The 23461-nt window shown below is 39.5% G+C and overlaps 1 protein-coding gene across 2 annotated transcripts; it reads right to left on the reverse strand.

Annotated features, from left to right (window-relative positions):
- Nucleotides 1–248: 248 nt before the first annotated feature.
- On the reverse strand, nucleotides 249–22513 carry LOC111586583 (scavenger receptor cysteine-rich type 1 protein M130-like). Of its 2 annotated transcripts, XM_055012196.1 has the most exons (11): nucleotides 22383–22513; nucleotides 17414–17692; nucleotides 15740–16033; nucleotides 15371–15655; nucleotides 7757–8050; nucleotides 7385–7681; nucleotides 6597–6890; nucleotides 5509–5826; nucleotides 2913–3233; nucleotides 875–971; nucleotides 252–757 (listed from the first exon to the last, which is right to left on the reverse strand). In XM_055012196.1, exons 1-11 carry the CDS (start codon nucleotides 22426–22428, stop codon nucleotides 700–702), a joined length of 2583 nt encoding a protein of 860 aa, XP_054868171.1. In that variant the 5' UTR covers nucleotides 22429–22513; the 3' UTR covers nucleotides 252–699. The 2 variants fall into 2 exon arrangements, with proteins under 2 accessions (XP_054868172.1, XP_054868171.1); XM_055012197.1 differs by lacking the exons at nucleotides 6597–6890; nucleotides 7385–7681 and having other exon boundaries at nucleotides 249–757.
- Nucleotides 22514–23461: the final 948 nt, after the last annotated feature.

Genomic DNA, 23461 nt, shown 5'->3' on the forward strand with positions numbered 1-23461 from the left:
AGAAAAATAAGGACTGAATATCATTTTTTCAGTCCTTAATATTAATTAAGCATGAATTATAAAAGGATGAAATCTGCAAATAATGTTTATATTTGACTGTAAAATTAGACTAATTTTATTGTATTTAAATTCATAAAAAATTACATTATTTTACAGACATTTGTTGCCATTTATAAGGAAAACTATGAATATTAAAGACTGAAAAAGTTTTTTATAAAGTTTTTTAACTGTTGTTCAATTACAGATATCATTTAAAATCACTTAAAAATGTTCATAATTTACATGCTAATTGTAAACAAAAACAATTTTAAAAGTGAATGAAAACTGTACATAATGTTCATATCTGACTGTAAAATTAGACTAATTTTATTTTTGAGAAAAAATACCAATGAAAGAATAAATTTTTTTTAACTGTTATTTTACAGATTTTCTACGTTTTGCTAAATTACAGATATCTTTTAAAATAACTGAAAAATAGAAGTAATTTATATGTTACAGTAAAAAAACTGCCAAAATTGTAAATAACGTCCACATTAAAAATCAGTATTTTTACAACCTGACTGTATTTTTTCCTGTATTTAAATCAGCTGAAATGTTGTTTTCTGTAGAAGTTGTTGCTGTTTCACTTCTGGATGAAAGTTTATTTTATGTACAAAACCAGACAGATAACTTTCTGGATTTTTCTTGGTAAATCGTGGATCACTGGAGGTCAGTGAGGACGTTTGTTTCTTCATTTCTGCTTCTGGTTTCTACAGAGCTGGAAAGATAAGACAGAAAACAAGTCTGATAAAGACTAAAATAGCTTTTCTTTTATATTAAACATATAATATACGTACAGTGTTTTCTTTTTAAATTAAACATTTATTATACATACAGTGTTTTCTTTTTAAAGTAGAAGCAGGTGACGGTGATGAGAAGAACCATCACCAGCAGGTGGACGACAAGTCTGATGATCAAATCCATTAGAGGAGCTGAAAAACAGAAGAAAACACATTATTACCGACATTATTTTATTATTAAACACATTATTACCGACATTATTTTATTATTAAACACATTATTACTGACATTATTTTATTATTAAACACATTATTATTGACATTATTTTATTATTAAACACATTATTGTTGCAGTTAAACATGATAAGTTGCTTCAGTTTTGGTTCCTGTCTTTGTGAAATAAATAGGATTCAGAAAGTTCACAAACTTCAATGTTAGCAGCCTCCTTGTGCAGCGATAAACTGCTCCCAGAGCTCCTGCTACACTTGAAACGTAACCGTGACACACTCACACAAGTTAGCTTGTTTAGTCCACGTTTGCTCCTTTCAAACAACTTGTTTTCAGCAGTTTTTTTTTAATAGCTTTTAATACTAAATGAATCCATAAATGAATCCCCTTTCACCAACAAGCCTGTTTCTTTATAACACTGAAACAAAGAATAAAATAACAGAAAACCTGTTAAATCTCTGCTCCTGACACTCGGCAGACAGTTTAGTCATGAAGTTTAATTTCAAAGTTCTGGTAAGAATTTTCAAAAATCTACACTTGGTCTCCTTTCACCAGCAATTTGTGAAATAAATATGATTCAAACCGTAACTGTGAACATCAAAAACTGACTGAATTCAATTAGCTCTAGAATTAGCCTCCTTGTGCAACAATAAACTGCTCCCAGCGCTCCTGCTACACTTCAAACGTAGCCATGATACACTCACACAAGTTAGCTTGATTTAGTCCAAAACAGACAGTTTTCAATACAAAATAAATCCTCAAATGAATCTACTTTAGCTGTCTAAGTAGCCTCCTGGTGCAGCGATAAACTGCTCCCAGCGCTCCTGCTACACTTTGAATGTGACCGTGACACACTCAGTTAGCTTGATCTTGGCTTGATTTAGTCCACCTTTTCTACCTTTATTGCTGCACTAGGAAGTTACTTAGAACAGAAAAGATTTTTCTTTTCTCTTTTATGTTTTTTGTCTTTTTATGTTAAAAGCTGCAAAAATTGCTAAAAAAAAAAAAAAAAAAGTTGTTTAAAGGGAGAAAACATGGACTGAACAAGCTAACTTGTGCGAGTGTGTCACAGTTACATTTCAAAGTGTAGTAAGAGTGCTGGGAGCAGTTTGTTGTTGCACAGGGAAGCTACTTCGACAGCTAGAATTTATTCATTTATAGATGTATTTTGTATTCAAAACCATTAAAATCTGCCAAAAGACAAGTTATTTGAAGGGAGTAAAGGTGGACTAAAGCTGGATGTATGGAGTGTGTCATGGTCACATTCAAAGTGCAGCAGGAGCACTGGGAGCAGTTTGTTGTTGCACAATGAGTCTACTTCGACAGCTAAAGTCGATTCATTTCCGGATGTATTTTGTACTGAAAGCTATTTAAAAAAAAAAATGCTAAAACAAGTTGCTTAAAGATAGAAACGTGGACCAAACAAGCTAACTTGTGCGAGTGTGTCACGGTTATGTTTCAAGTGTAGCAGGAGCATTTAGAGCAGTTTATTGCTGCAAATGGAAGCTACTTCAGTAGCTACAGTAGACTCATTTATAGATATATTTTGTTTTGAAAACCAATAAAAATTGCTAAAACAAAAAAACAAGTTGTTTGGAGGGAGTAAAGGTGGACTCAATAAAGCTAACCAGTGTGTCATGGTTACATTTCAAGTGTAGCAGGAGCGCTGGGAGCAGTTAATCGCTGCACAAGGAGGCTACTTCCGACAGCTAACGTTGCTAAAATTGAACTTTCTGAATCAGACTTAAATCAACAAACTGCCGTTTAAAGAAGATCAAGTGTAGATTTTGAGAACATGCAGTCCAGGTTTGGCCTTTGCATGAATAAAATCACCACAGTGCCTGCTTTCGAACTGGAATAAAGACACCAATAAGCTTATATTTCCCTCCTGGACTCTGAAGCTACCTGAGGGGATGAGATAGATGGACTGGCTGGTGGAGGAGAAGTTATAGGAGAAAACGTTGAGGTGGTAAATACAGGTGTACGTCCCTCTGTGGAGGTCTTCTGCAGCAGGAAACAGGAAAACGGCCCAATGTGTGACAGTTGGAAGGACGTAGTTGAACGTTGTGCTGGAGGAGGTGAAGACGAGCTGGAAGGAACCTCCTGGATACTGAGGCCTGGTGGAGCAGATGATGCTGAAGTTGGAGCCCATGACGACCTTAACCTTCTGCTGCTGGACTTCATCATGGGACGGAGACACGGAGATGTTTGGTTGAACCAGCAGATCTGGAAACACAGAGGTTACTTAATCTACACTGTAAAAAATCAGCTGTTTTTAACTGTTATTTGTTGAAGAATGACATTTCAATTACAGATGATATCCCACTGGAAAAGTAGATTTTTATAAACATTAATTCATTCTTTTACAGACATTTGCTGCAATTTTTAGAAAAATTCTATTTACTAAGATTTTTTAGAATGTAATAAAATGCAACTCTTTAAAGTTTTGCTAAATTACAGAAAAATAACTAGAAAAAAACTGTCCAAATTAAAAATCTGTATTTTTATGAACAGCTTTTGACCATAAACCTGCAAAAAAAAATCTGTATTTTACAGATATTTGGCATCATTTGAAAGCCAGAGATCTGAGGGGGACACAAAGCTTTGTCTGCTCTGAGGCTGTGAGGTTATAAAAAATAGATTTTTACATTCTGGATAAAATCAGAGTAACAGACTCACTGTGTCATCACAAGTCTGCCTATAAAACATTTTAAAAACACATTTATTTGGTCTTTCTTCAAAAATCCTTTGCTGCTTCGATGGCCACACCTCCTTGACCTTTCAACTTCTCTCCACGCTTCCTTTAGGTTGGCTCTAGTTCATCCCCATTCATTAGTTTGTGTTACAGTTAGAAAATTACTGACGGAAACAGTGTCTGAAAAACGCAAAAACGGGTGAAGATTCATCAGTACCTAAAAACTCCGGCTATACCTCGAGAGTTACCTTAAATTTGGTTTTATTAAAGGACAAGACAGAATTATGTCATTTGTGGTGAAATGCTCGTAAATGACAGCATGAAACCAGCGAATTACGGCGACGTCAGGAAATAAAACAGTTCGGTAAAGTCGGAAAGATATTCACAAATTCTGACTTCCGGCATCAATAACTCATTAAATATATGTTGTCTAAACATAAACGATGCCTCTTTTCCATCGTTGTAAGGTAGACAATGTGCTACAAGCCCAGTTTAATCAAAAGTAGCTGCAGAAATAACACTGATGTCTATGAGCAGCAGGCTGTGCGACGAGTGAACAAGGACCGTCTGCAAAATGCAAAACCGCTGCAAACAGCGAAGAGACACAAATATTCAACAAATTTAGTGCAGCCAGCAACTGACTCCTGCTGCTCATACTACAACTCTTGGTTTGATATCAGTTTTTTTTTTTCATAATTTTAAGGATTTTTTAGTAAAAAATAAAAAAAAAATAAATCAATAACTTAACTCTTATGCATTGTATTGTCACCAAATTTACTGCAGCCATAAACTCTCTCCTCCTCGTCATAGTACAACTCTTGGTTTGATATAATTTTTTTTTTTTTTTAAATAATTTTAGGGAATTTTCTATTAGTGATATAATCCAACAACTTCCCTCTTATGTTTTGCAGTGTACTTATGGGGTGGTTGGGGGGGCAGGCGCTGGGGCTGGGGTGCAGCTTATAGGGGGGGCTCCAAGCCAAACAGGTGGGGAACCATTGAGTTAGAGGATACATCAGCATGAACAAATCAACAGAGTCTGTTTGTTTCATGCAGTCTGCTGCAGTTCCTCGATAGGTCATAAAATCTGGTTTATTGGATGGACTATGTATTGACTATGTATGTATGTATTGGACTATGTATTATGCTAGCAGCAACAAATGTTGCCATGCTTACGTTTACTCTTTTTATGATCAAAAGATGCATGCAGGCATAAAATTCTCATTATATATCAGTAGAAGACCCTTTTAAAAATGTATGTACAAAATATCTCAGTTATATCTGTTAAGGTATTTAAATAAATTCTTCTTGTACAAGTTTGAGGCAGACATCTCCTTCCACTGGCGCAGGCAGGAAGTAAAGAGGCCTAGTCATGTGACCATTCACACTAGTTACATGACACTGATGCAATTTAGAGGACACAACCTATTCTTTGATTTTAAAACTTGCATGAGCTGTCCAAAGCCAAAACAACACTTTTAGAGAATAAAAATTAAAAGAAAAATGAGCGGCAACAATTGTTGCCAGTGGGATTAAATGGGTTAATAACCTAACAGCGTTTTGTTACAGATATTTATTGTTAGTGGACAAAAAATTCTGTTACTTTACAGATTTTCACAGTTTTGTTAAAGATAATGTCTAGTAAAACACTAAAAAATAACTCATGATGGTCTCTGAATAAATACTGTCTACATGGTGGATCTTTCTGGCTACTGCAGCTGCAAACTGAGGTAAAGAAGGAACCAAGAAGCAGAATTTGTGCTCCTTAGTTCATGTTTCAGAGGAAACACCTGAAGCTGTTGTTACCTGAGCAGATCACCTGCAGGCTGTAGATGGTTTGATACACATCGGTCAGACCCAGACAGTTCTGGAGGGAAGCAGCCGACTGGAAGCAGGAGGACTCGATCCACCACACGGGTCTCTTTGATCCAAAGTCCTCTACATCTGAAGCCACGACAGAACCACATTTGAGCTGAGAACACACTACTGCTGCTACTACTGATGTCCAGTTCTGGTCCCGGTTCTGGTACCAGTCCTCGTCCACCACGGGCCTCCACTCTGCATGGACCTTCATCTGCAGCTCACCTGCACAGGTGCTGTTGGTTCCCACCAGCCTCATGGCGCCTATAGTTGAGAGGAGGCAGGAGGCAGCTCTGAGAAGGTTCTACTGATGTGTTCTGCAGAACGTTTTCTCTTGGTTCCCAGAACGTTCTTTTTAAAAGTAGAAGAACTAAAGATGTCTTGGTGAGAACATTGTTAGACTGAATGTTCTTCACACTGAAGGCTGCACCAAGAACCTTTGTTTTCATGGAAAGTTGTGGAAACGTTTTACAGATTCTAGAATATGTTCCTCAACATTTTCAGAACGTCTTCAGAAAACGTTACTGTATCCTGATATCAACACCTCAGACAACAGACAGTCTTTGCAGACAGAATGTTCCACCTTTGTGGAAACATCTTTTAAAGAAAGTTCTGTCATCTGAGGTGGTAACACCTAAAAAACATTTTCTGAATGTTTCATTGAAAACATCCATTTCTTATCATCAGCGTTTTAAAGAAGAACGTTCCCTCAACATACAAGCTAAATCTTCCTCCTTTAATAATATCACATTACGGGAACATTTTATGAACATCATCTAAGGCCTGGAGAACATCTGTAAAACGTTCTAAATATCGGTTTGAGAACCTGATCTGAGTTTCTGACAACATACTCTGAATGTTGCATGAAGACTTTTTGTTCGTTTACAGGAACATCACTGTAAATTTTCTGAGAACATTCTCTGAACATTTGATGAAATTTTTCTAAATAAAATCATGAGCACTTGTGGATAATGTTCTCCAACGCTGTGGGAACGTTGCCTGCTAGCTGAGAGTGATTCCAGCTGCAGCTTTACCTGAGCAGGTGAGTGTGACGGTGGTGCCAGGTGAGCAGGTGTCTCTATCTGAGTGGTCACAGTGCAGCAAACCAGACTCATGGCCTCCACACAGGAACTCTGTGTTCCACTCTGGAGCTTCTCCATAGAGTTTCCCCTTAAACCCTGAAGGAGAACCACAGCCGAGCTCCCTGCAGACCACCTCAGCATCCTGCAGGTCAAATCCATCTGAACACACTGAGGACCACACCTGGTTCCACTTCACCTGCAGTCTACCTGAACACAGGTGACTCCCACCCATCAGCCTCACAGAGTCTGCAGGAGGAGATAGAAGATCAGAAGGTTCAATAGTTGGACAAATTGCATCCAAACTACTGATTCCACCAAGACACCTATGATGGCCTCATAATGTGAAGCATGGTGGTGGCAGCATCATGATGTGAAGCACGGTGGTGGCAGCATCATGATGTTCCTCAGCAGCAGCTCCTGGAAGGCTTGTAAAGGTAGAGAGTAAATGAATGCAGCAAAGTCAGAGAAATCCTGGAGGATCCTGATGCAGTCTGAACAGAACTGAGACTTGGAGAAGATTAGTTTTCCATCCAGACGATGAGTCGAAGCAAACAGTCAAAGATACTCAGAAATTATTTAAAGACAACAAGGAGGAAGTTCTGGAGGCCGAGTCAGAGTCCAGACCTCAATCCAACTGAGGATTAGAGTCTGGACCTGAAAGTTCTGTTCACTCAGGATCCCTGTGGAACCTGACATTTATGTCTAATGTAATCTACTGCTGGTGTGATTATTGGTGTTACCTGAGCAGGTGACGTCCAAGCTGTCAGAGATCTGTTGATGATTCACTGTCACACATTGCTTCAGTGTAGAATGACGGCAGGAGGAACCAATCCACCAGGCGTCTTCCTGTGGATATTTAGGTCTATTTACTGCTGAGACTGCAGGACCACAGTTCAGCCGTCTACAGGTCATAGTTGCCACCTTCAGGTTCCAGTCAGGGTTTTGGACTTTAATCGCTCTCCAGACTCCATCATGTTTCATCTCCAGTCTACCAGCACAACGGCTAGCTCCTCCCACCAACCGAACATCATCAGGGTCTGGACAGAAAGGGACTGATTACAGAAAGTGACTTGAAAAAGAAGAAAATACTGAAATCAAGGCTGCAGCTTTACCTGAGCAGGTGAGTGTGATGGTGGTGCCAGGTGAGCAGGTGTCTCTATCTGAGTGGTCACAGTGCAGCAGACCAGACTCATGGCCTCCACACAGGAACTCTGTGTTCCACTCTGGAGCTTCTCCATAGAGTTCCCCCTTAAACCGCCAAGGAGAGCCACAGCCGAGCTCCCTGCAGACCACCTCAGCATCCTGCAGGTCAAATCCATCTGAACACACTGAGGACCACACCTGGTTCCATTTCACCTGCAGTCTACCTGAACACAGGTGAAACCTGTTCTCCAGCCTCACAGAGTCTGCAGGAGGAGATAGAAGATCAGAAGGTTCAATATTTGGACAAATTGCATCCAAACTGGCTGATTCTGCTCCATAACATCAGTGCTCAGTGCTGATTCACATGATACAAATTACAGCATTTTAACACTTTTTATCTGTGATATCTATTTTTTTGAATTATATTATTTTCCCTGTTTGTTAAAAAAACAAATAAAAGCTCATAAAGTCACAAAATAAAAGTATTCATCTACATGTTGATTGTTTAGGTGTTTAGTGAAAATGCAGGAAGAAGAGTTTTCTAGACATTTAGAAAGTTGGGTCACTGGATGTTAAAAAAAAAAAAAAAAAAAGGTTTTACAGATACTTGAAGTCCTTCACTTGGGGCAGCACCTCCCCCCAACCTGGAGGAAACAATCCACCAGTTTCCAGCTGAGAACCATGATGTAAGACTTGGAGGAGCTGAATCACATCTCAGTTGCTTCACGTTCAGCTGCAAACTGCTCCAGTGCTGCTGAAGGTCTGATGAAGCCAACAGAACCACATCATCTGCATAAAGCAGAGACGTGATCCTGAGGTCCCCAAACCGGACACCCTCCTCACCCCAGCTGGGCCTTGAGATCCAGTTCATGAACACCACAAACAGGATCCGAGACAAGGGACAGCCCTGGTGGAGTCCAACATCCAGGTACCTGTCTGCTGTTTTTCATGAGACCCCTAAGACATTCAGGCTCAAAAATCCTCCTCCTTCAGCCTGGTGGCCTCCTTCACCGTTGGTGTCCACCAGCAGGTTTTTAGGTTGGAACCACAACAGGCACCAGTGGCCTTCTGGCCACAGCTCCTAACAGCTGTTTCTACAATGGAGGCTTTGAACATGGACTACTCAGACTCCTTGTCCTAAACTTGACCCAGGATGCAGGAGAAACTCTTCTGGAGGTGGGAGTTGAAAACCCCCTGGACCAGGGCCTCCACCAGACATTCCCAGTTCACTACAGGTTTGGGTTTACCAGGTCTGTCTGGACGTCTTCCCCACCATCACTGACAGCTCTGCTCCTCTCTTCATCCAAGTGTCTGAGACATTCGGCTGCAGTTCTGATGACACGACTACAGAGTCGATCATCACCCTTTGTTCTCAGGTGCTCTGGTACAAGGTACACTTATGAGTCATCTTATGCTCAAACATGGTGTGTTTTGGCCAATCCATAACTAGCACAGAAGTCCAATAGCAGAACCCCACTGAGGTCAAGATCAGGAAGTTCCTCCCATCACCCTCCTCAAAATGTCTCCATCACTATCAACATGAGAGGTTGAAGTCCTCCAGGAAAACTTTGGAGTCCCCAGGTGGAACCCCTTCCAGGTACCACCCAGAGACTCCAAGAAAGTCGCGTATTCTTTTTTAGAACTTAATCCTTATTCTCATTTCTTGAAATTCGTACAGTGTACATAATACAAGTTTCTGCTGTTTTTTTTCCAGTTGCCAGACAAAACAGCAACGTCAAATTAAGCAAGACAAAACAGTCTACGGGAGAAAACAAAACAAACAAAAAAAGTAAATAATAATAAAATAAATAATAGTTAATTTTAAAAAAATAAACACATTCACTCCAGATTATCCACTCCCAGGTATAATTAGTAAACCAACACTGTCTTTATACAATGACTGTATATGGGATGTAGACACGAAAATAGATAGTGGAGTTTCTTATGAGGTAAGTGTCACTGAATCAACAGGGACAAGGCAGGCCTCCATCGTTCAGTGAATATAGATTTTTGGAGTCTTAGTGTATAGGTAATCTGCTCCATTTGATATATGTCCCACACTTTTTGAATCCAGATGTTATATGTAGGGGGATCAGGTTTCATGAATTCCCGCCATGTGTTTGAATCAGTGGCTAAATGTGCCTCAGTGCAAGCCTCCATCCAAGTATCCTGTGAAATGTCCTTATTTGCCTCCGCCCCCCATCTCTGTTTGATCTGAAGGGTGTTGTGTGGGTTCATTGATAAAAGTATGTCATATAGTTTGCCAAATATTTTTTTAACTTGCTCCCCCAGTTGTATTTCAATGAGGAACTTTTCTATGGGATTGTGATGTATAATTTTTTTCTACTCCTTGTGCGTTGTTAGGAAGGTTCTTAGTTGTAAATATCTAAAGAAGTCCACCCTCTCAAGGTTGAAGTCATTTTTTAATTGCTCGAAAGTTGTCGCCCTCGAGTAACTGGTGCAAATAAATAAGTTTATGATTTGACCATTTTCTAAAGCCAGAATCTAAGTTGTTGGGTATGAAGGTCTTTAGAAATCCAATGTTCGCTAACGATGAGAGTTTTGCTAAGTCAAAAGCTGACTTTATTTTCCTACATACATTGAGAGTGTTCATAGTCCATTGTGCTAGCCCCTTAACAAAGCCATCCAAAAACGGGAGGGTTTCCAGAGGCCCAGGAGACATATTCTTTTCAATATTAAGCCAGCGTGTGTGTGTATCGTTCTGGATCCATGACATCAGAGGCTTCATTTGCGAGGCCCAGAAATAATATTTCAGGTTTGGGAGCTTAAGACCTCCAGCTGATTTTGGGAGTTGCAAGGTTTTAAGTTTAATTCTTCGTCTCTTATTTTGCCAGATGAATTTTGAGATCATTTTGTCCAAGTTTTCAAAAGTTGATTTTGGGATTTCAATAGGTAACAATTGAAATAAATATAGTAATCTGGGCAGTACATTCATGCGAATACATTCGATGCGGCCAAGGAGAGAGGGAGGAAGTGAGGTCCATCGTTCTAAATCACTGCTGATGTGCCGGATAATTTTAACGTAGTTTGCATCATACAACTTTTGTAAAGAAGGGGTGATATGTATGCCTAGGTATTTAATGCCATCTTTAGGCCATCTGAATCCCCAAGGTGATTTAATGCTTTGTGGAATATTTTCATTGACATCCATTGCCTGGGTTTTATCCACGTTTACCTTGTATCCTGAGGAATATCCATACTCTGAGATCAGGTTCATTAGATGCGTTATGGTTGATACGGGTTCTGACAAGTATAATAATACATCGTCCGCATACAATGATAGCTTATGCTCCTCTCTGTCCAATACAATTCCTTTGATGTGGTTATTGTCTCTAATAAGCGGGGCCAATGGTTCGATACTGATAGCGAACAATAGTGGTGAGAGAGGGCAACCTTGCCTACATCCTCTTTCTAATGAGAATTTCTCTGATCCATAGCCCTTGACTCGAACCAAAGCCTGGGGGGATGAGTAGATGGTCTGAATCCAACTGACAATATTTTGACCGAATTTGTACCATTCTACAGTTTGAATTAGGTACTGCCATGACACTCGATCAAACGCCTTTTGTGCATCTAAGGATATAATCACTGTTTTTGATTTATCTTTTAGATGTGACATTTTGTTCAATAAGCATCTTAGATTGTCTCCATAGTGTCTCCCCTTTATAAAACCAGTTTTGTCAGGATGGATGATTTGTGTGATTATCTGATTAACCCTCCTCGCTAAGATTGCAGTTAGTATGCGTAGGTTGCTATTCAACATTGATATTGGTCTATAGGACTGACACTCAGTTGGATCTTTACTCTCTTTATGTATTACTACGATTGTTGCTTCTGTCCAAGATGGGGCCATAGTTTTCGATTCTAATGCATAATGATACGCTTTTAGTAGTAAGGGGGTCAGTACATCTTTGAAAGATTTGTAAAACTCATTCATCTAACCATCTGGCCCTGGGCTCTTATTGTTCGAGTGATGAGATCACCTGTGTAATTGGCTCATCAAGCTTCTTAGCTTCCACCTCAGATAGTTCAGACAGTTTTATGGGCTTAAGAAAGTTTGCTAGTTCAGCGTCATCTGTGCAGGTATCTGAGTTTTTATACAAAGATTTGTAATATTCTGCAAAGGCATTTGCTATTTTCTTTGGTTTTGTAATGAATGTGTCTTGTGATTTTATTTTCTGTACTGTGTTAGAAGATTGCTGCTTTCTCAGCCTAAATGCTAATAGTCCGCTGGCTCTCTTGCCATCTTCATAATATTTTTGATTGGTAAATCTTAGGTTACCCTCTATCTTGTCTGATAGTAAATTATTAAGTTCTCTACGAGGTGTGTTAAGCTTATTATAAGGGTAGAAGACACAGTTTGTTTGTGTTTACTTTCTAACTTTTATTTTGTCTTCCAGTTCTTTTTTAGCTTCCTTCTGTCTTTTTCTAGCACTGGTGAATGAGATGATACATCCTCTAATATAGGCCTTAGCACAGTCCCACAGCATAAGGGGGGATGTTTCAGTTGTAGTGTTAATTTCCAGATATTATTTTAGATCTGTTGTTATAAAGGCAATGAATTTTTCATCATTAAGGAGGGAAGTATTCAGTCTCCAATGTTTCGAAGTTTGTGAATGGCCAATATCCCATTTTAGTACCACTGGAGCATGATCAGAGATAGTAATAGGGAGTATCTCGATATTCTCTATCCTATGTAACTGAGCCTTAGGAGTCAAAAAGTAATCAATCCTCGAGTATGTTAAGTGCCTACTTGAATAGAAAGTAAAGTCTTTGCCTCTTGGGAACTTGCTTCTCCATATATCTACAAGACCTGTTTCTGTGCTCTGGTTTTTGAGCATTCTGCTCATTTTAGAGAGGGAAGTTTAAGAGGGAGGCTGTTTATCCATTTGGTGCGACATTACACAGTTAAGGTCTCCTCCCATCAGCAGCAGGCCAGAGCTAAACAGTATAAGTTCATTAAACAGTGTCTTAATGAACTCAGGTTCGTCCTTGTTTGGTGCATACACATTTATAAAAGATACTTCTATACCGTCTATTAAACCGTTAAGACGTATCTCCCCTCCGTATCCTTATGCACCAACATTTGGGTAAAGTTAATTTGTCTATGTGTGAGTATGACTACACCCCTCTTTCTTCCTGACTGGTGTGAAGAGAAATATACTTTGTCTGCCCATGACTGTGTTAACTTTCCATGTTCTTTATCTGATAAGTGAGTTTCCTGAAGGAATGCTATTTGGCAATTAGTTTGTTTTAGTTGCCGTAGAATTTTTTTTCTCTTGATTGGACTATGAAGACCCCTGACATTATAGCTAACCAATTTTAGTGTGTTCATTGCTTACAGTAAGTGGTTAATACTATGATCCTTTTAAACCGAGGGCTGGGGATGTAAGATGGGGAGCGGAGGCAAACCGACAGTGGAGGAGGTCTGGATATTATGTGGATTCTGTGGAGTAGTAACGAGAGAGTGAACAAGTATGAAAATAAAAAACAAAAACTGCTACTGTTGGAACAAAGTTTGACTTCAACTCCTGATGGATCCTCTAAGAACAGGAGGGTGAGAACATAAAACAACAGTTAGGACCATAACAACCTAACATTGATGGTAGAACAGTGGGACTGAGTCCCTGGCTACTAGAATCAAGCAGCGAAGGTGCACAGTCTAGTATGGAGTTGACTGTGCTTGGGGGTACTTAAGTAAGATAGATTGTCCATCATTCAGGCCCCTGCAGACATAGATGGTTATACAAATTCAGACAACCTTCTGTTCAAAAGTAACAAGGGAAAAACCCAGAAGATTAAACAACAGAGATAAGTACAAGATGAATTCAGCGTGCATAATTGTAGTTTACTATTAGCGCCATTTTTAAGGTATATCTGACACAAACAGCTTTTTTAAAAAAAAAAAAATTTAGGAGGAAAGGTAGAGATAAACAAATGTAAGGGTGTAACAGTCACTGTAATCAGATTTCACTGTTGTTCCCAGTAAGTATAAGGATACACTTAGTCCTCAGACTCTGTAGAGGGGACAACTATCTCCTGGACATACTTCATGGCTTTCTTGGGATCCACAAACTCTCTGACCTCATCTTTGTGTGAAATCCAGAGTTTAGCGTGGTACAGCAAGCCGTAGTAGACTCCTCTTCGTCCTCGTAAGGTCTTCCTTATGTCTGTGAACGCAGCTCTGGCTTTGGCGATGCTGGCGGTATAATTGGGGAATATGGCGATCCGTTTTCCATTGTACATCAATGGGGCTCGATCCCGGGCCCGTCTTAGTAGTCCCGTCTTAGTCCCGTCTCCGTCATAGTGTAGTTTAGTGATGATCACCCGCGGCTTCTCTCGGACCCCTGGTCTAGTAGGGGCGAGGGTGCAATGAGAGCGGTCAATTTTTATGTCCCGGTTCATGGCTAGGACTTCTCTGATAACTTTAGCCACCGCTGTAGGAGAACTGGAATCTGGCTGCTCATCGATACCGACGATACGGGTGTTTCCCCGTCTCATTTGCCCCTCCATATCCTCGCATCGGTCTGTTAGTGTTTTCACTTGGGTCTGTAGGTTGGTTATTGTAGTTTGTAATGAAGCTGCGTCGTCAGACCATGTTGATAATCCGTCTTTTATCTCCTGTATGTCCGTCTGCATGTCCGTGACTTCAGCACGGATTGCTATTTTATTGTTCATAATCTCTGACCGGACTGCTTTTAATTCAGCTTTCAAGACATTGGAAGTCCTCTGCTAGTGCACTTTTTACCTCTTCTCTTATGATTTTTGAAATTTCTCCTCTCAGAGATGAAAGTATATCATTTTTCATTGCTTCTGCGGCCATACCTGTGTCTTGAGGCTGGGCCGGAGAGGATGTGTTGGGGTCGTCTGGCATACGCTGCTTCGTGGTCCTTGCAGGCCGGGTTGAGCCACTACCGTACTTGTATTTTTGAAGTATTTCCGCTATTCGAGTTCAAATTGGTCGAGTGGTTTGACCTCTCAAGTTTGCAGAGCAGTTTGAGTGGGTTTTTCAGTTGGTCTTCTCGCAAAATTGGCTGTTTAATAAGGAATATTGACAAATCTGCAGGAGCTCTGAAAAAGGCGTCTTACTCCATGGCTGGTTCGCTAGCGCCCCTGAAGGTCGAGTATTCTGAGCTGCTGTTCGGTGCATCAACACCAACAATCAGTTTTCCCTCCACAACATCCAGCCACAGAGACTCGACCCTCTGGTTCTCCAGGTAGAACTTCAACAAAGCTACTCTCAGTCGGGAGTTTGTGAGGATCTCCACACCCACCCAGTGCCTCTCATCCTGGGCAACTCTGTAAAAAGAGAGTCCAACCTCTCTCCAGGAGGCTGGTTCCAGAACTGTGCATGGAGGTGAACCCAACTATATCTAGAAGGTACCGTTCCACCTCCTGCAACAGCTCAGGTTCCTTCCCCACCATTGAGGCTCCACGTCTGGCTCCACAACCCACAACCGGTCTACACTGATTTAAATACACTGAAAACTATTTTCCCTGTTATAATTCACTGGAAACACATTTTACCAACACACTGTAAAGTTGACTCTTGATGATTTTACCTGAACAGGTGATCTCTATGACACCAGAGGAGGTTTCATGTTGTGTGTCACATTGAAACAGATACATGGCGTTGCAGTCAGATTCGAATTTCCAGGTGTCTACTGAACTCGTCTCTCTTCTCCTGGTTGAAACTAGAGCTCCACAGTCCAGCTCTCTGCACACTCCGCTGGCAGACCACAGGTCCCAGTCCGGATAGTCCACTGGTTTCCATTCGCCCCAGTTTCTCAGCTCCAGAGTGCCGTCACACCGGCCGGATCCTTCAACCAACCGGACTCTACCTGGATCTGGGTGGAAGCAGCAGCGCAGGGTAAACAAACACAACCAGGCTTTTAAGTTTTAACTGTGCTGCTGGAGATGTTTCCACCTACCTGAGCAGGTGAGTGTGATGGTGGTGCCAGGTGAGCAGGTGTCTCTATCTGAGTGGTCACAGTGCAGCAGACCAGACTCATGGCCTCCACACAGGAACTCTGTGTTCCACTCTGGAGCTTCTCCATAGAGTTTCCCCTTAAACCCTGAAGGAGAACCACAGCCGAGCTCCCTGCAGACCACCTCAGCATCCTGCAGGTCAAATCCATCTGAACACACTGAGGACCACACCTGGTTCCACTTCACCTGCAGTCTACCTGAACACAGGTGAGTCCCGCCCACCAGCTTCACAGAGTCTGCAGGAGGAGATAGAAGATCAGAAGGTTCAATGTTTGGACAAATTCCATCATTACAACATTCCTGTCGGTGCTGATTCACACTGTAAAAAAATTACAGCATTTCAACAGTTTTTATCTGAACATTTTTGGAATAATTTATTCATATTTTACAGTTTTTCCTGCCGTGACGTTTGATGAAACGCTGATAAACAGTTTTTACCATTTTCTGATATTTTAGATTAAGCAACTAATCGATAAATTAGTTTGTCATTTTTGAATATTATCATTATGTTCATACACATTTTCCCTTGTCTGCTAAATTAAAAATAATATATTATAAATAAAAAACACTGAAAAATATATTAGTTTAGACGCTGACTAAAAAAATAAATAAATTTGTTCAGACAAAAAACTCGAATTTTTACCAAATTCTTGTCAACTTTCCAGATTTTCCATGTTTTGCTAAATTACAGATAATTTCTGCTAAAATCACAGAAAGAAATATTATATTTTTTGTACAGTCTACATTGCCATGTAGACTGTACAAAAAAGAAAAAAAGACCAAATCTGTGAAGTTTTTCAGAAAAATCTGTATTTTTTGCAAGTCATTTTTTCTCTTTAAAAAGTTTCACCATAAAATTTTTACTGTTTAAATGAGCAAAAAATATCTTTATTTTTCTGAAATTTCACACTATTTGAAATAAAAGTATATATTTTAAAGATTGCAAAATAATTTTAAAAGCATGTTCAAATTATGTTGTAAAAAAAAAAAGAAAAAGAAAAATTACAATTTTTTGTAAATAATCTGTAAATAATGTTTATGGCAAATGTATATTCCAAATAGTAATTTATGAATTTATTCCTTTACAGCATTTGACAGTAAAATTTTTATTTCTACTGTATTTAAATGAGTAAAAAAACAAAAATAACATTATTTTGTTGATATTTGTCATTATTATTATTATTATTATTATTATTATTATTATTATTATCATCTATCCATCGCTTAATCCTCACTAGGGTCATGGGGGGGGCTGGAGTCTATCCCAGCTGACTCAGGTGAAGGCAGGGGACACCCTAGACAGGTCACCAGTCTGTCACAGGGCTACATACAAAGACAAACAATCACTCTCACATTCACACCTACGGGCAATTTAGAATGATCAATTAACCTCAGCATATTTTTGGACTGTGGGAGGAAGCCGGAGTACCTGGAGAAAACCCACGCATGCACAGGGAGAACATGCAAACTCCATGCAGAAAGATCCCGGGAAAGCCGGGACGCGAACCAGGGATCTTCTCGCCGCAAGTGCTAACCGCTAAGCTACTGTGCAGCCCCCATCATCATCATCATTATCATTATTATTATTATTATTATTATTAGTGGCTTCTCCTCACCTGAGCAGGTGATCTCCACTCTGACGGGGAGCAGTACTGGAGTTACTTCAGCTCTGGAGTCATATTTGGTGACCACGTCTGTTGGAGGTTCCTGGTCCAGAGTTCTCCTGAGTGAAACCACAGAACCACAGCTGATCCTCCTGCAGACCTGATCTGCTGCTGTCAGGTTCCAGTCCCAGTTCTGGTCCGTCACTGGTTCCCAGTCCGACTGATGCTGCTGCTCCAGTCTGCCAGAACAGGGACTCGGACCTCCGACCAGCCGGACCTCAGCAGGACTCACTAATAGGACAGGAAATGGAGGGTTTCAAAATAAGACTCCCAGGAATTTAACAAAACAATGAAAATCAGTAAAATAGCAGCGATCAACCCTAAAACACAAACTTTTATTTCAAATAATGACAAATATCAGGAAAATAATTACATTTATTGCTAATTTAAATACTGGGCTAGAAGCATAAAATAACTTTAAAAACTGTAAATGTGATGATTTAAGAAGGAAGTTAAACACAGAAGACTTTTAATTTGAAGAAATGTGACATAAAATAGAATAAATGACGAATAAATGAAGAAAAAAGTGAAGTGAGGAGGTTTAATGTTGGAGGACTGATGGTGTCCAGCAGGAGGCGCTGAAGGAGGAGAAGAAGAAGAAGAAGAAGAAAGAGGAGTAGAAAAAGGAGAAGGAAGAGGGAGGAGTAGAAGGAGGAGAAGGAGGAGGAGAAGGGGGCAGAGGAGGAGGAGAAGGAGGAGGAGGCAGAGAAGGAGAAGGAGGAGAAGGAGGAGGAGAAGGAGGAGAAGGCAGAGGAGGAGAAGGAGGAGAAGGAGGAGGAGGAGGAGAAGGAGGAGAAGGCAGAGGAGGAGAAGGAGGAGAAGGAGAAGGAGGAGAAGGAGGAGGAGGAGGAGAAGGAGGAGAAGGCAGAGGAGGAGGAGGAGGAGAAGGAGGAGAAGGAGGAGGAGGCAGAGGAGGAGAAGGAGGAGAAGGAGAAGGAGGAGGAGAAGGAGGAGAAGGCAGAGGAGGAGAAGGAGGAGGAGGAGGAGAAGGAGGAGGAGGAGAAGGAGGAGGAGGAGGAGAAGGAGGACGAGGAGGAGGAGAAGGAGGAGGAGAAGGCGAGAAGGAGGAGGAGGACGAGGAGGAGGACGTGGAGAAGGAGGAGAAGGAGGAGGAGGAAGAGGACGAGGAGGAGGAGGCAGAGGAGGAGGAGAAGGAGGAGGAGTAGGAGGACGAGGAGGAGGAGGATGAGGAGGAGAAGGAGGAGGATGAGGAGAAGAAGGAGGAGGAGGCAGAGGAGGAGGAGAAGGAGGAGGAGAAGGAGGAGGAGAAGGAGGAGGATGAGGAGGACGAGGAGGAGGCAGAGGAGGAGGAGAAGAAGGAGGATGAGGAGGATGAGGAGGAGGCAGAGGAGGAGGAGAAGAAGGAGGATGAGGAGGAGGAGAAGGAGGACGAGGAGGAGGAGGAGAAGGAGGATGAGGAGGAGGACGAGGAGGATGAGGCAGAGGAGGAGGAGAAGGAGGATGAGGAGGAGGAGAAGGAGGACGAGGAGGAGGCAGAGGAGGAGGAGGAGAAGGTAAGAAGGAGGAGGAGGACGAGGAGGAGGAGGAGGAGGAGGAGGATGAGGACGAGGAGGAGAAGGAGGAGGAGAAGGAGGAGAAGGAGGCAGAGGAGGAGGAGAAGGAGGAGGAGAAAGAGGAGAAGGAGGAGGAGAAAAATGAGGATGAGGAGGAGGAGGACGAGGAGGCAGAGGAGGAGGAGAAGAAGGAGGATGAGGAGGAGGAGAAGGAGGAGAAGGAGGATGAGGAGGAGGAGGAGGTGGCGGAGGAGGAGAAGGAGGATGAGGAGGAGGAGGAGGAGAAGGAGGATGAGGAGGAGGATGAGGAGGAGGAGAAGGAGGATGAGGAGGAGAAGGAGGATGAGGAGGAGGACGAGGAGGATGAGGAGGAGGCAGAGGAGGAGGAGGAGAAGGAGGACGAGGAGAAGGAGGACGAGGAGGAGAAGGAGGACGAGGAGGAGGCAGAGGAGAAGGAGGAGGAGGAGAAGGAGGATGAGGAGAAGGAGGATGAGACCGCTGCAACAGTGAAGAGAGACATAAATATTAACTAAGTTCCCTCTGATCCTCTGCAGTGTCTCCAGCATCACTGCAGCCTTCAACTGGCTCCTGCTGCTCACACTACAACTCTGGCTTTGATATTCAAGATTTTTTTCATAGTTTTAAGGATTTTTATAGTTAACAAAATTCAATAGATTCACTCTTATGGACTGTAGTGTCACCAATTAAATTACATACATATTAAAGCATTAAATATTTTTTCATAATTTTCAGGAAATGTTTATAGTTCATAAAACTCAATAATTTCACTCTTACACACTGCAGAAAAAATAAACTCCGTCCAGCCATCAAAGGGGTCCTGTTGATCAGACCTTCAGGTTTTTGACTTCAAGTATCGTCTGTACAGGCCTTAACTTTAAATATCATCAGCGCTTTAACATTATGGTTGAAATGAATCAATGAACGCTGAAACCTTGTCAGAAGGCGTCTTATTGTCTTTGTTCAAGGGGTCAGTGCTGGAGGTGACAGTCTAAACAGTTTAGTTTGGTATACTGCTGTTATCTGATGCTCTCTTTGGTGACGACTCCAGGTTCATTACTGTTCACTGTCATGGATTTGGACCAACAGGAGCACTATGGACCCGTGTATTATATCAAATCTAGTAGCCAGGGGTGGACTGGCCATCTGGCATAGCGGACCTTGTCCCGGTGGGCCGGTGTCTAGTAGGGGCTGCTCCAGTAAACTAGCTGTGAGAATGGAGGCCATACCCGGCAGTCATCGGCAGCGGGAGCCTCGGACAGAGCCTGGGCGGAGCCTCGGACAGAGCCTGGGCGGAGCCGCGATGGGTGCAGATCTTGGTGCTAGTAGTAAATATTCAACCCCCCTCCCTGATTTTTTGCCCCAGTCCACCTCTGATAGAATCACAGACATCAAGAAAAGTGCTGTCAAAGCTAGTTTACTCATTAATCCTTCAACTTCACACACTAAATATTGTACACAACTCGACATGGCAACAAACAACCCACATAAAATCTAATTCAGTCACTAAAACCAGTGGGGATCATTTGAAATGTTGTGATGAGTTTTGATTCAATGAAATTCTCTGAACATCAGTACATTATTAATGTTCCACAATCCACCAAAACAAGGACGTGCACTGTAATCTGTTACAACACAAAGTATCTGAGATATGGAACAACTATTTTATTACTCATAAAAAAAAATAAATCTTGAATATCAAAGCCAGAGTTGTAGTGTGAGCAGCAGTTGTAGGCTGCAGTGATGCTGGAGACACTACAGAGGATCAGAGTGAACTTATTGAACATTTGTCTCTCTTCGCTGTTCTTTTGCAGATGCTCCCTGTTCACTCATAGACACCAATGTTATTTCTGCAGCTACTTCTGATCAAACTGGGCTTGTAGTACATTGTCTACCTTCCAATGACAGGAAAGAGGCATCGTTTATGTTTTCACAGCATTTATCTAATGAGTTATTGATGCTGAAGTCTGAATCTGTGAATATCTTTCCAACTTTACCAAACTGTTTTGTTGTCATAAAATTAGCAGCAAATATATATTTTAACCACTTTTTGTTGTAAGTTGAAAGAAAAATTCAGTTTATCAAGAATTATAGAAACAAGTAAACTGTTATTTTGCTTGTTTTTTTTATTAAATTTATTTTAAAAATCTGTATTTTTGCTGTTTTAGTAATTTATTTGTTTACAGCATGTGGCTATGAAATTACACAATTTTATTTATTTAAATCAGCCAAAAAGAGAGTTATTTTCCAGATATTTTCTGCTATTTCAAAGAAAAAATATACATATTAAAGATTGTAAAACAAAAAAAAAGCATCATATTTTGCTAAATACAGATATTTTAAAAAAAAAGTATTATTATTATTATTATTATTAATAATAATAATAATAATAATAATAATAATAATAATAATAATAATAATAATAATAATAATAATAATAATAATAATAAAACAAATTACAAAAATATTTTAAAATTCTGTATTTTACTCTATTAATAGTTAGATTTTTTTGTAATGTGCAAACATAAATTACATTATTTTTATTGTGTGTAAAAAATACAGGACTAATATTTGAGAAGACAATTGATACATTTTCCTCTGTGTTTTCAATTAAATTCTGAATTTAGTGTTTTTTTCCCTCATAAATTAAGATGTTTCCAGCAGCAAACAAACTGGTGCAGAAAAATTCACCAATATGCAGAAAATTTAGCGTTTAAAAGCTTAAAATTCAAAGTTTCCTTTAAATCCTGCAGTCATGAACAGGACAGAAGTTAAGAAGAGCAAAGTGAGTCTCAGAGTTTGATTTTTATGACCCGTTTACCCGGATAAGATGAAATATTCCATATTCATCGACTCTTTGGGTTTAACATAAATTTATTTGTGTTTTACAGAGAAAAATAATATTAGATTTTTTAAAAATATATATTTTACAACAGAATAAATATTTGAAAGTAACACAGAATGCCTGATTCCAGGGTATTTTAATCAATCTCTATTTGTTTTGTGTGCTTTTCATATATGAAGACATTTTAACAGCAAATAGGTGCAAAAAAGAACAAATTGATGCATAAAAAGGAACCAAAATATATTAAATTTGTTTGATGATGAAATTCCTACAAAATCTGCAGCCATATGTTGTTTTCTCATAAATAAAGACATGTTAACTGTAAATCGGTGCAGAAAATGAACAAATAGATGCAGAAAAATGACCCAGAATACGTGAAATTAACTGTTTGATGCTCAGATTTCCTACCAAAGCTGCAGCCTTGAACACACCAGTGAGGTTTTCATTCTGTATTCTGTGTTCACTTGAGTATTTGTGGTGGATGCATCAGTTCAGAGCTTGGAGAATAAAGTGTAAACGTGTCCGTCAGTAAATAAGGTCCTACCTGAGCTGCAGAAACCCAGAAACAGCATCAGAGCTCTGAGGTCCATGTCGGCGGCTGCAGAATGAACTTATTTCCTTCTTTAACGTCTTTATCAGAGCAGAGTGGGTTCAGCCTCCTGCTGCTGCTTTAAAGAAACATTGTACAGCAAAGATCCTGCAGAAACCAGAAACTAACAAACACTGAAGGCTTTCATTTCATACAAACTGTAACAAAACAACAAAAACAGTGAAATCTTTCAGAAAATGAGGTTAAAAAATATTTTAAAATTATATTAAAAATGATGCAAATATCTGTAAAATAATTATTTTCATGAACTATGATTTATAAAAATAAATATTGTATGTAATTTAAAAATAAAATAAAATCCGTGAAGTAATTTGGATTTTGCCATTTTTAAATAATATTTTTCTCTCCTAAGTGTTGACAAATATCTGTAAAATATGTATTTTACTTATTTTTTAAATTTATTTATCTTTAAAATGTTCATCTGTTTATTTTTAATTTATCTAAAATTATTGTTCATAGAAGTACAGATTTTTGTCCACTTTTTTAAAAAAAACTGCAAATATGTAAATTCATATTTTTATTCAATCATTTTTTGTAGTGTGTAGAACATTTATTACATGACAGTTTTTAAATCTTTTTTAAAGTCAACATGCACAAATTTTTTCTGTGATTTTATTAAATATTATATGTAATTTCAAAAATGCAGATTTTTTTTGCCATTTTGAAATCATAAATTTTTTTATCCCTCAAACACTGAAAATATCTGTAAAATATCGTTTTCTGATTTATATATAGTAAAAAAATGTGTAATATCCAGGTAAAATTATTGTTAAAATTATAAAATAAAATTAAAAATTAATATATTAGTGTAAATTAATATTCATATTCAATCATTTTAATCTATTATCTGTAATTTAACAAAGCAGAGAAATTCTGTAAAATTGTATTTTAAATAATTATCTACCATATAGCGAATATACATTAATTGCAATTTAAAAAATAATTTTAAAAAATTTCAAATATAAAAATAAAAAGACAAAATTACAAAAAATAAATAAAACCCTTGATGTGGA

This window comes from Amphiprion ocellaris, chromosome 7 (assembly GCF_022539595.1).
Source record: "Amphiprion ocellaris isolate individual 3 ecotype Okinawa chromosome 7, ASM2253959v1, whole genome shotgun sequence".
Taxonomy (NCBI): domain Eukaryota; kingdom Metazoa; phylum Chordata; class Actinopteri; family Pomacentridae; genus Amphiprion; species Amphiprion ocellaris.

What these genes read in the sequence shown, in the direction of transcription:
- LOC111586583 (XM_055012196.1), bottom strand. Translation starts at nt 22,428, where the DNA reads ATGGACCTCAGAGCTCTGATGCTGTTTCTGGGTTTCTGCAGCTCAG. An exon ending in CATCACACTCACCTGCTCAG is followed by an intron (nt 15,656 to 15,739) that starts GTAGGTGGAAAC and finishes GCTTCCACCCAG; the next exon opens with ATCCAGGTAGAGTCCGGTTG. An exon ending in CATAGAGATCACCTGTTCAG is followed by an intron (nt 8,051 to 15,370) that starts GTAAAATCATCA and finishes CTCCTCCTGCAG; the next exon opens with ACTCTGTGAGGCTGGAGAAC.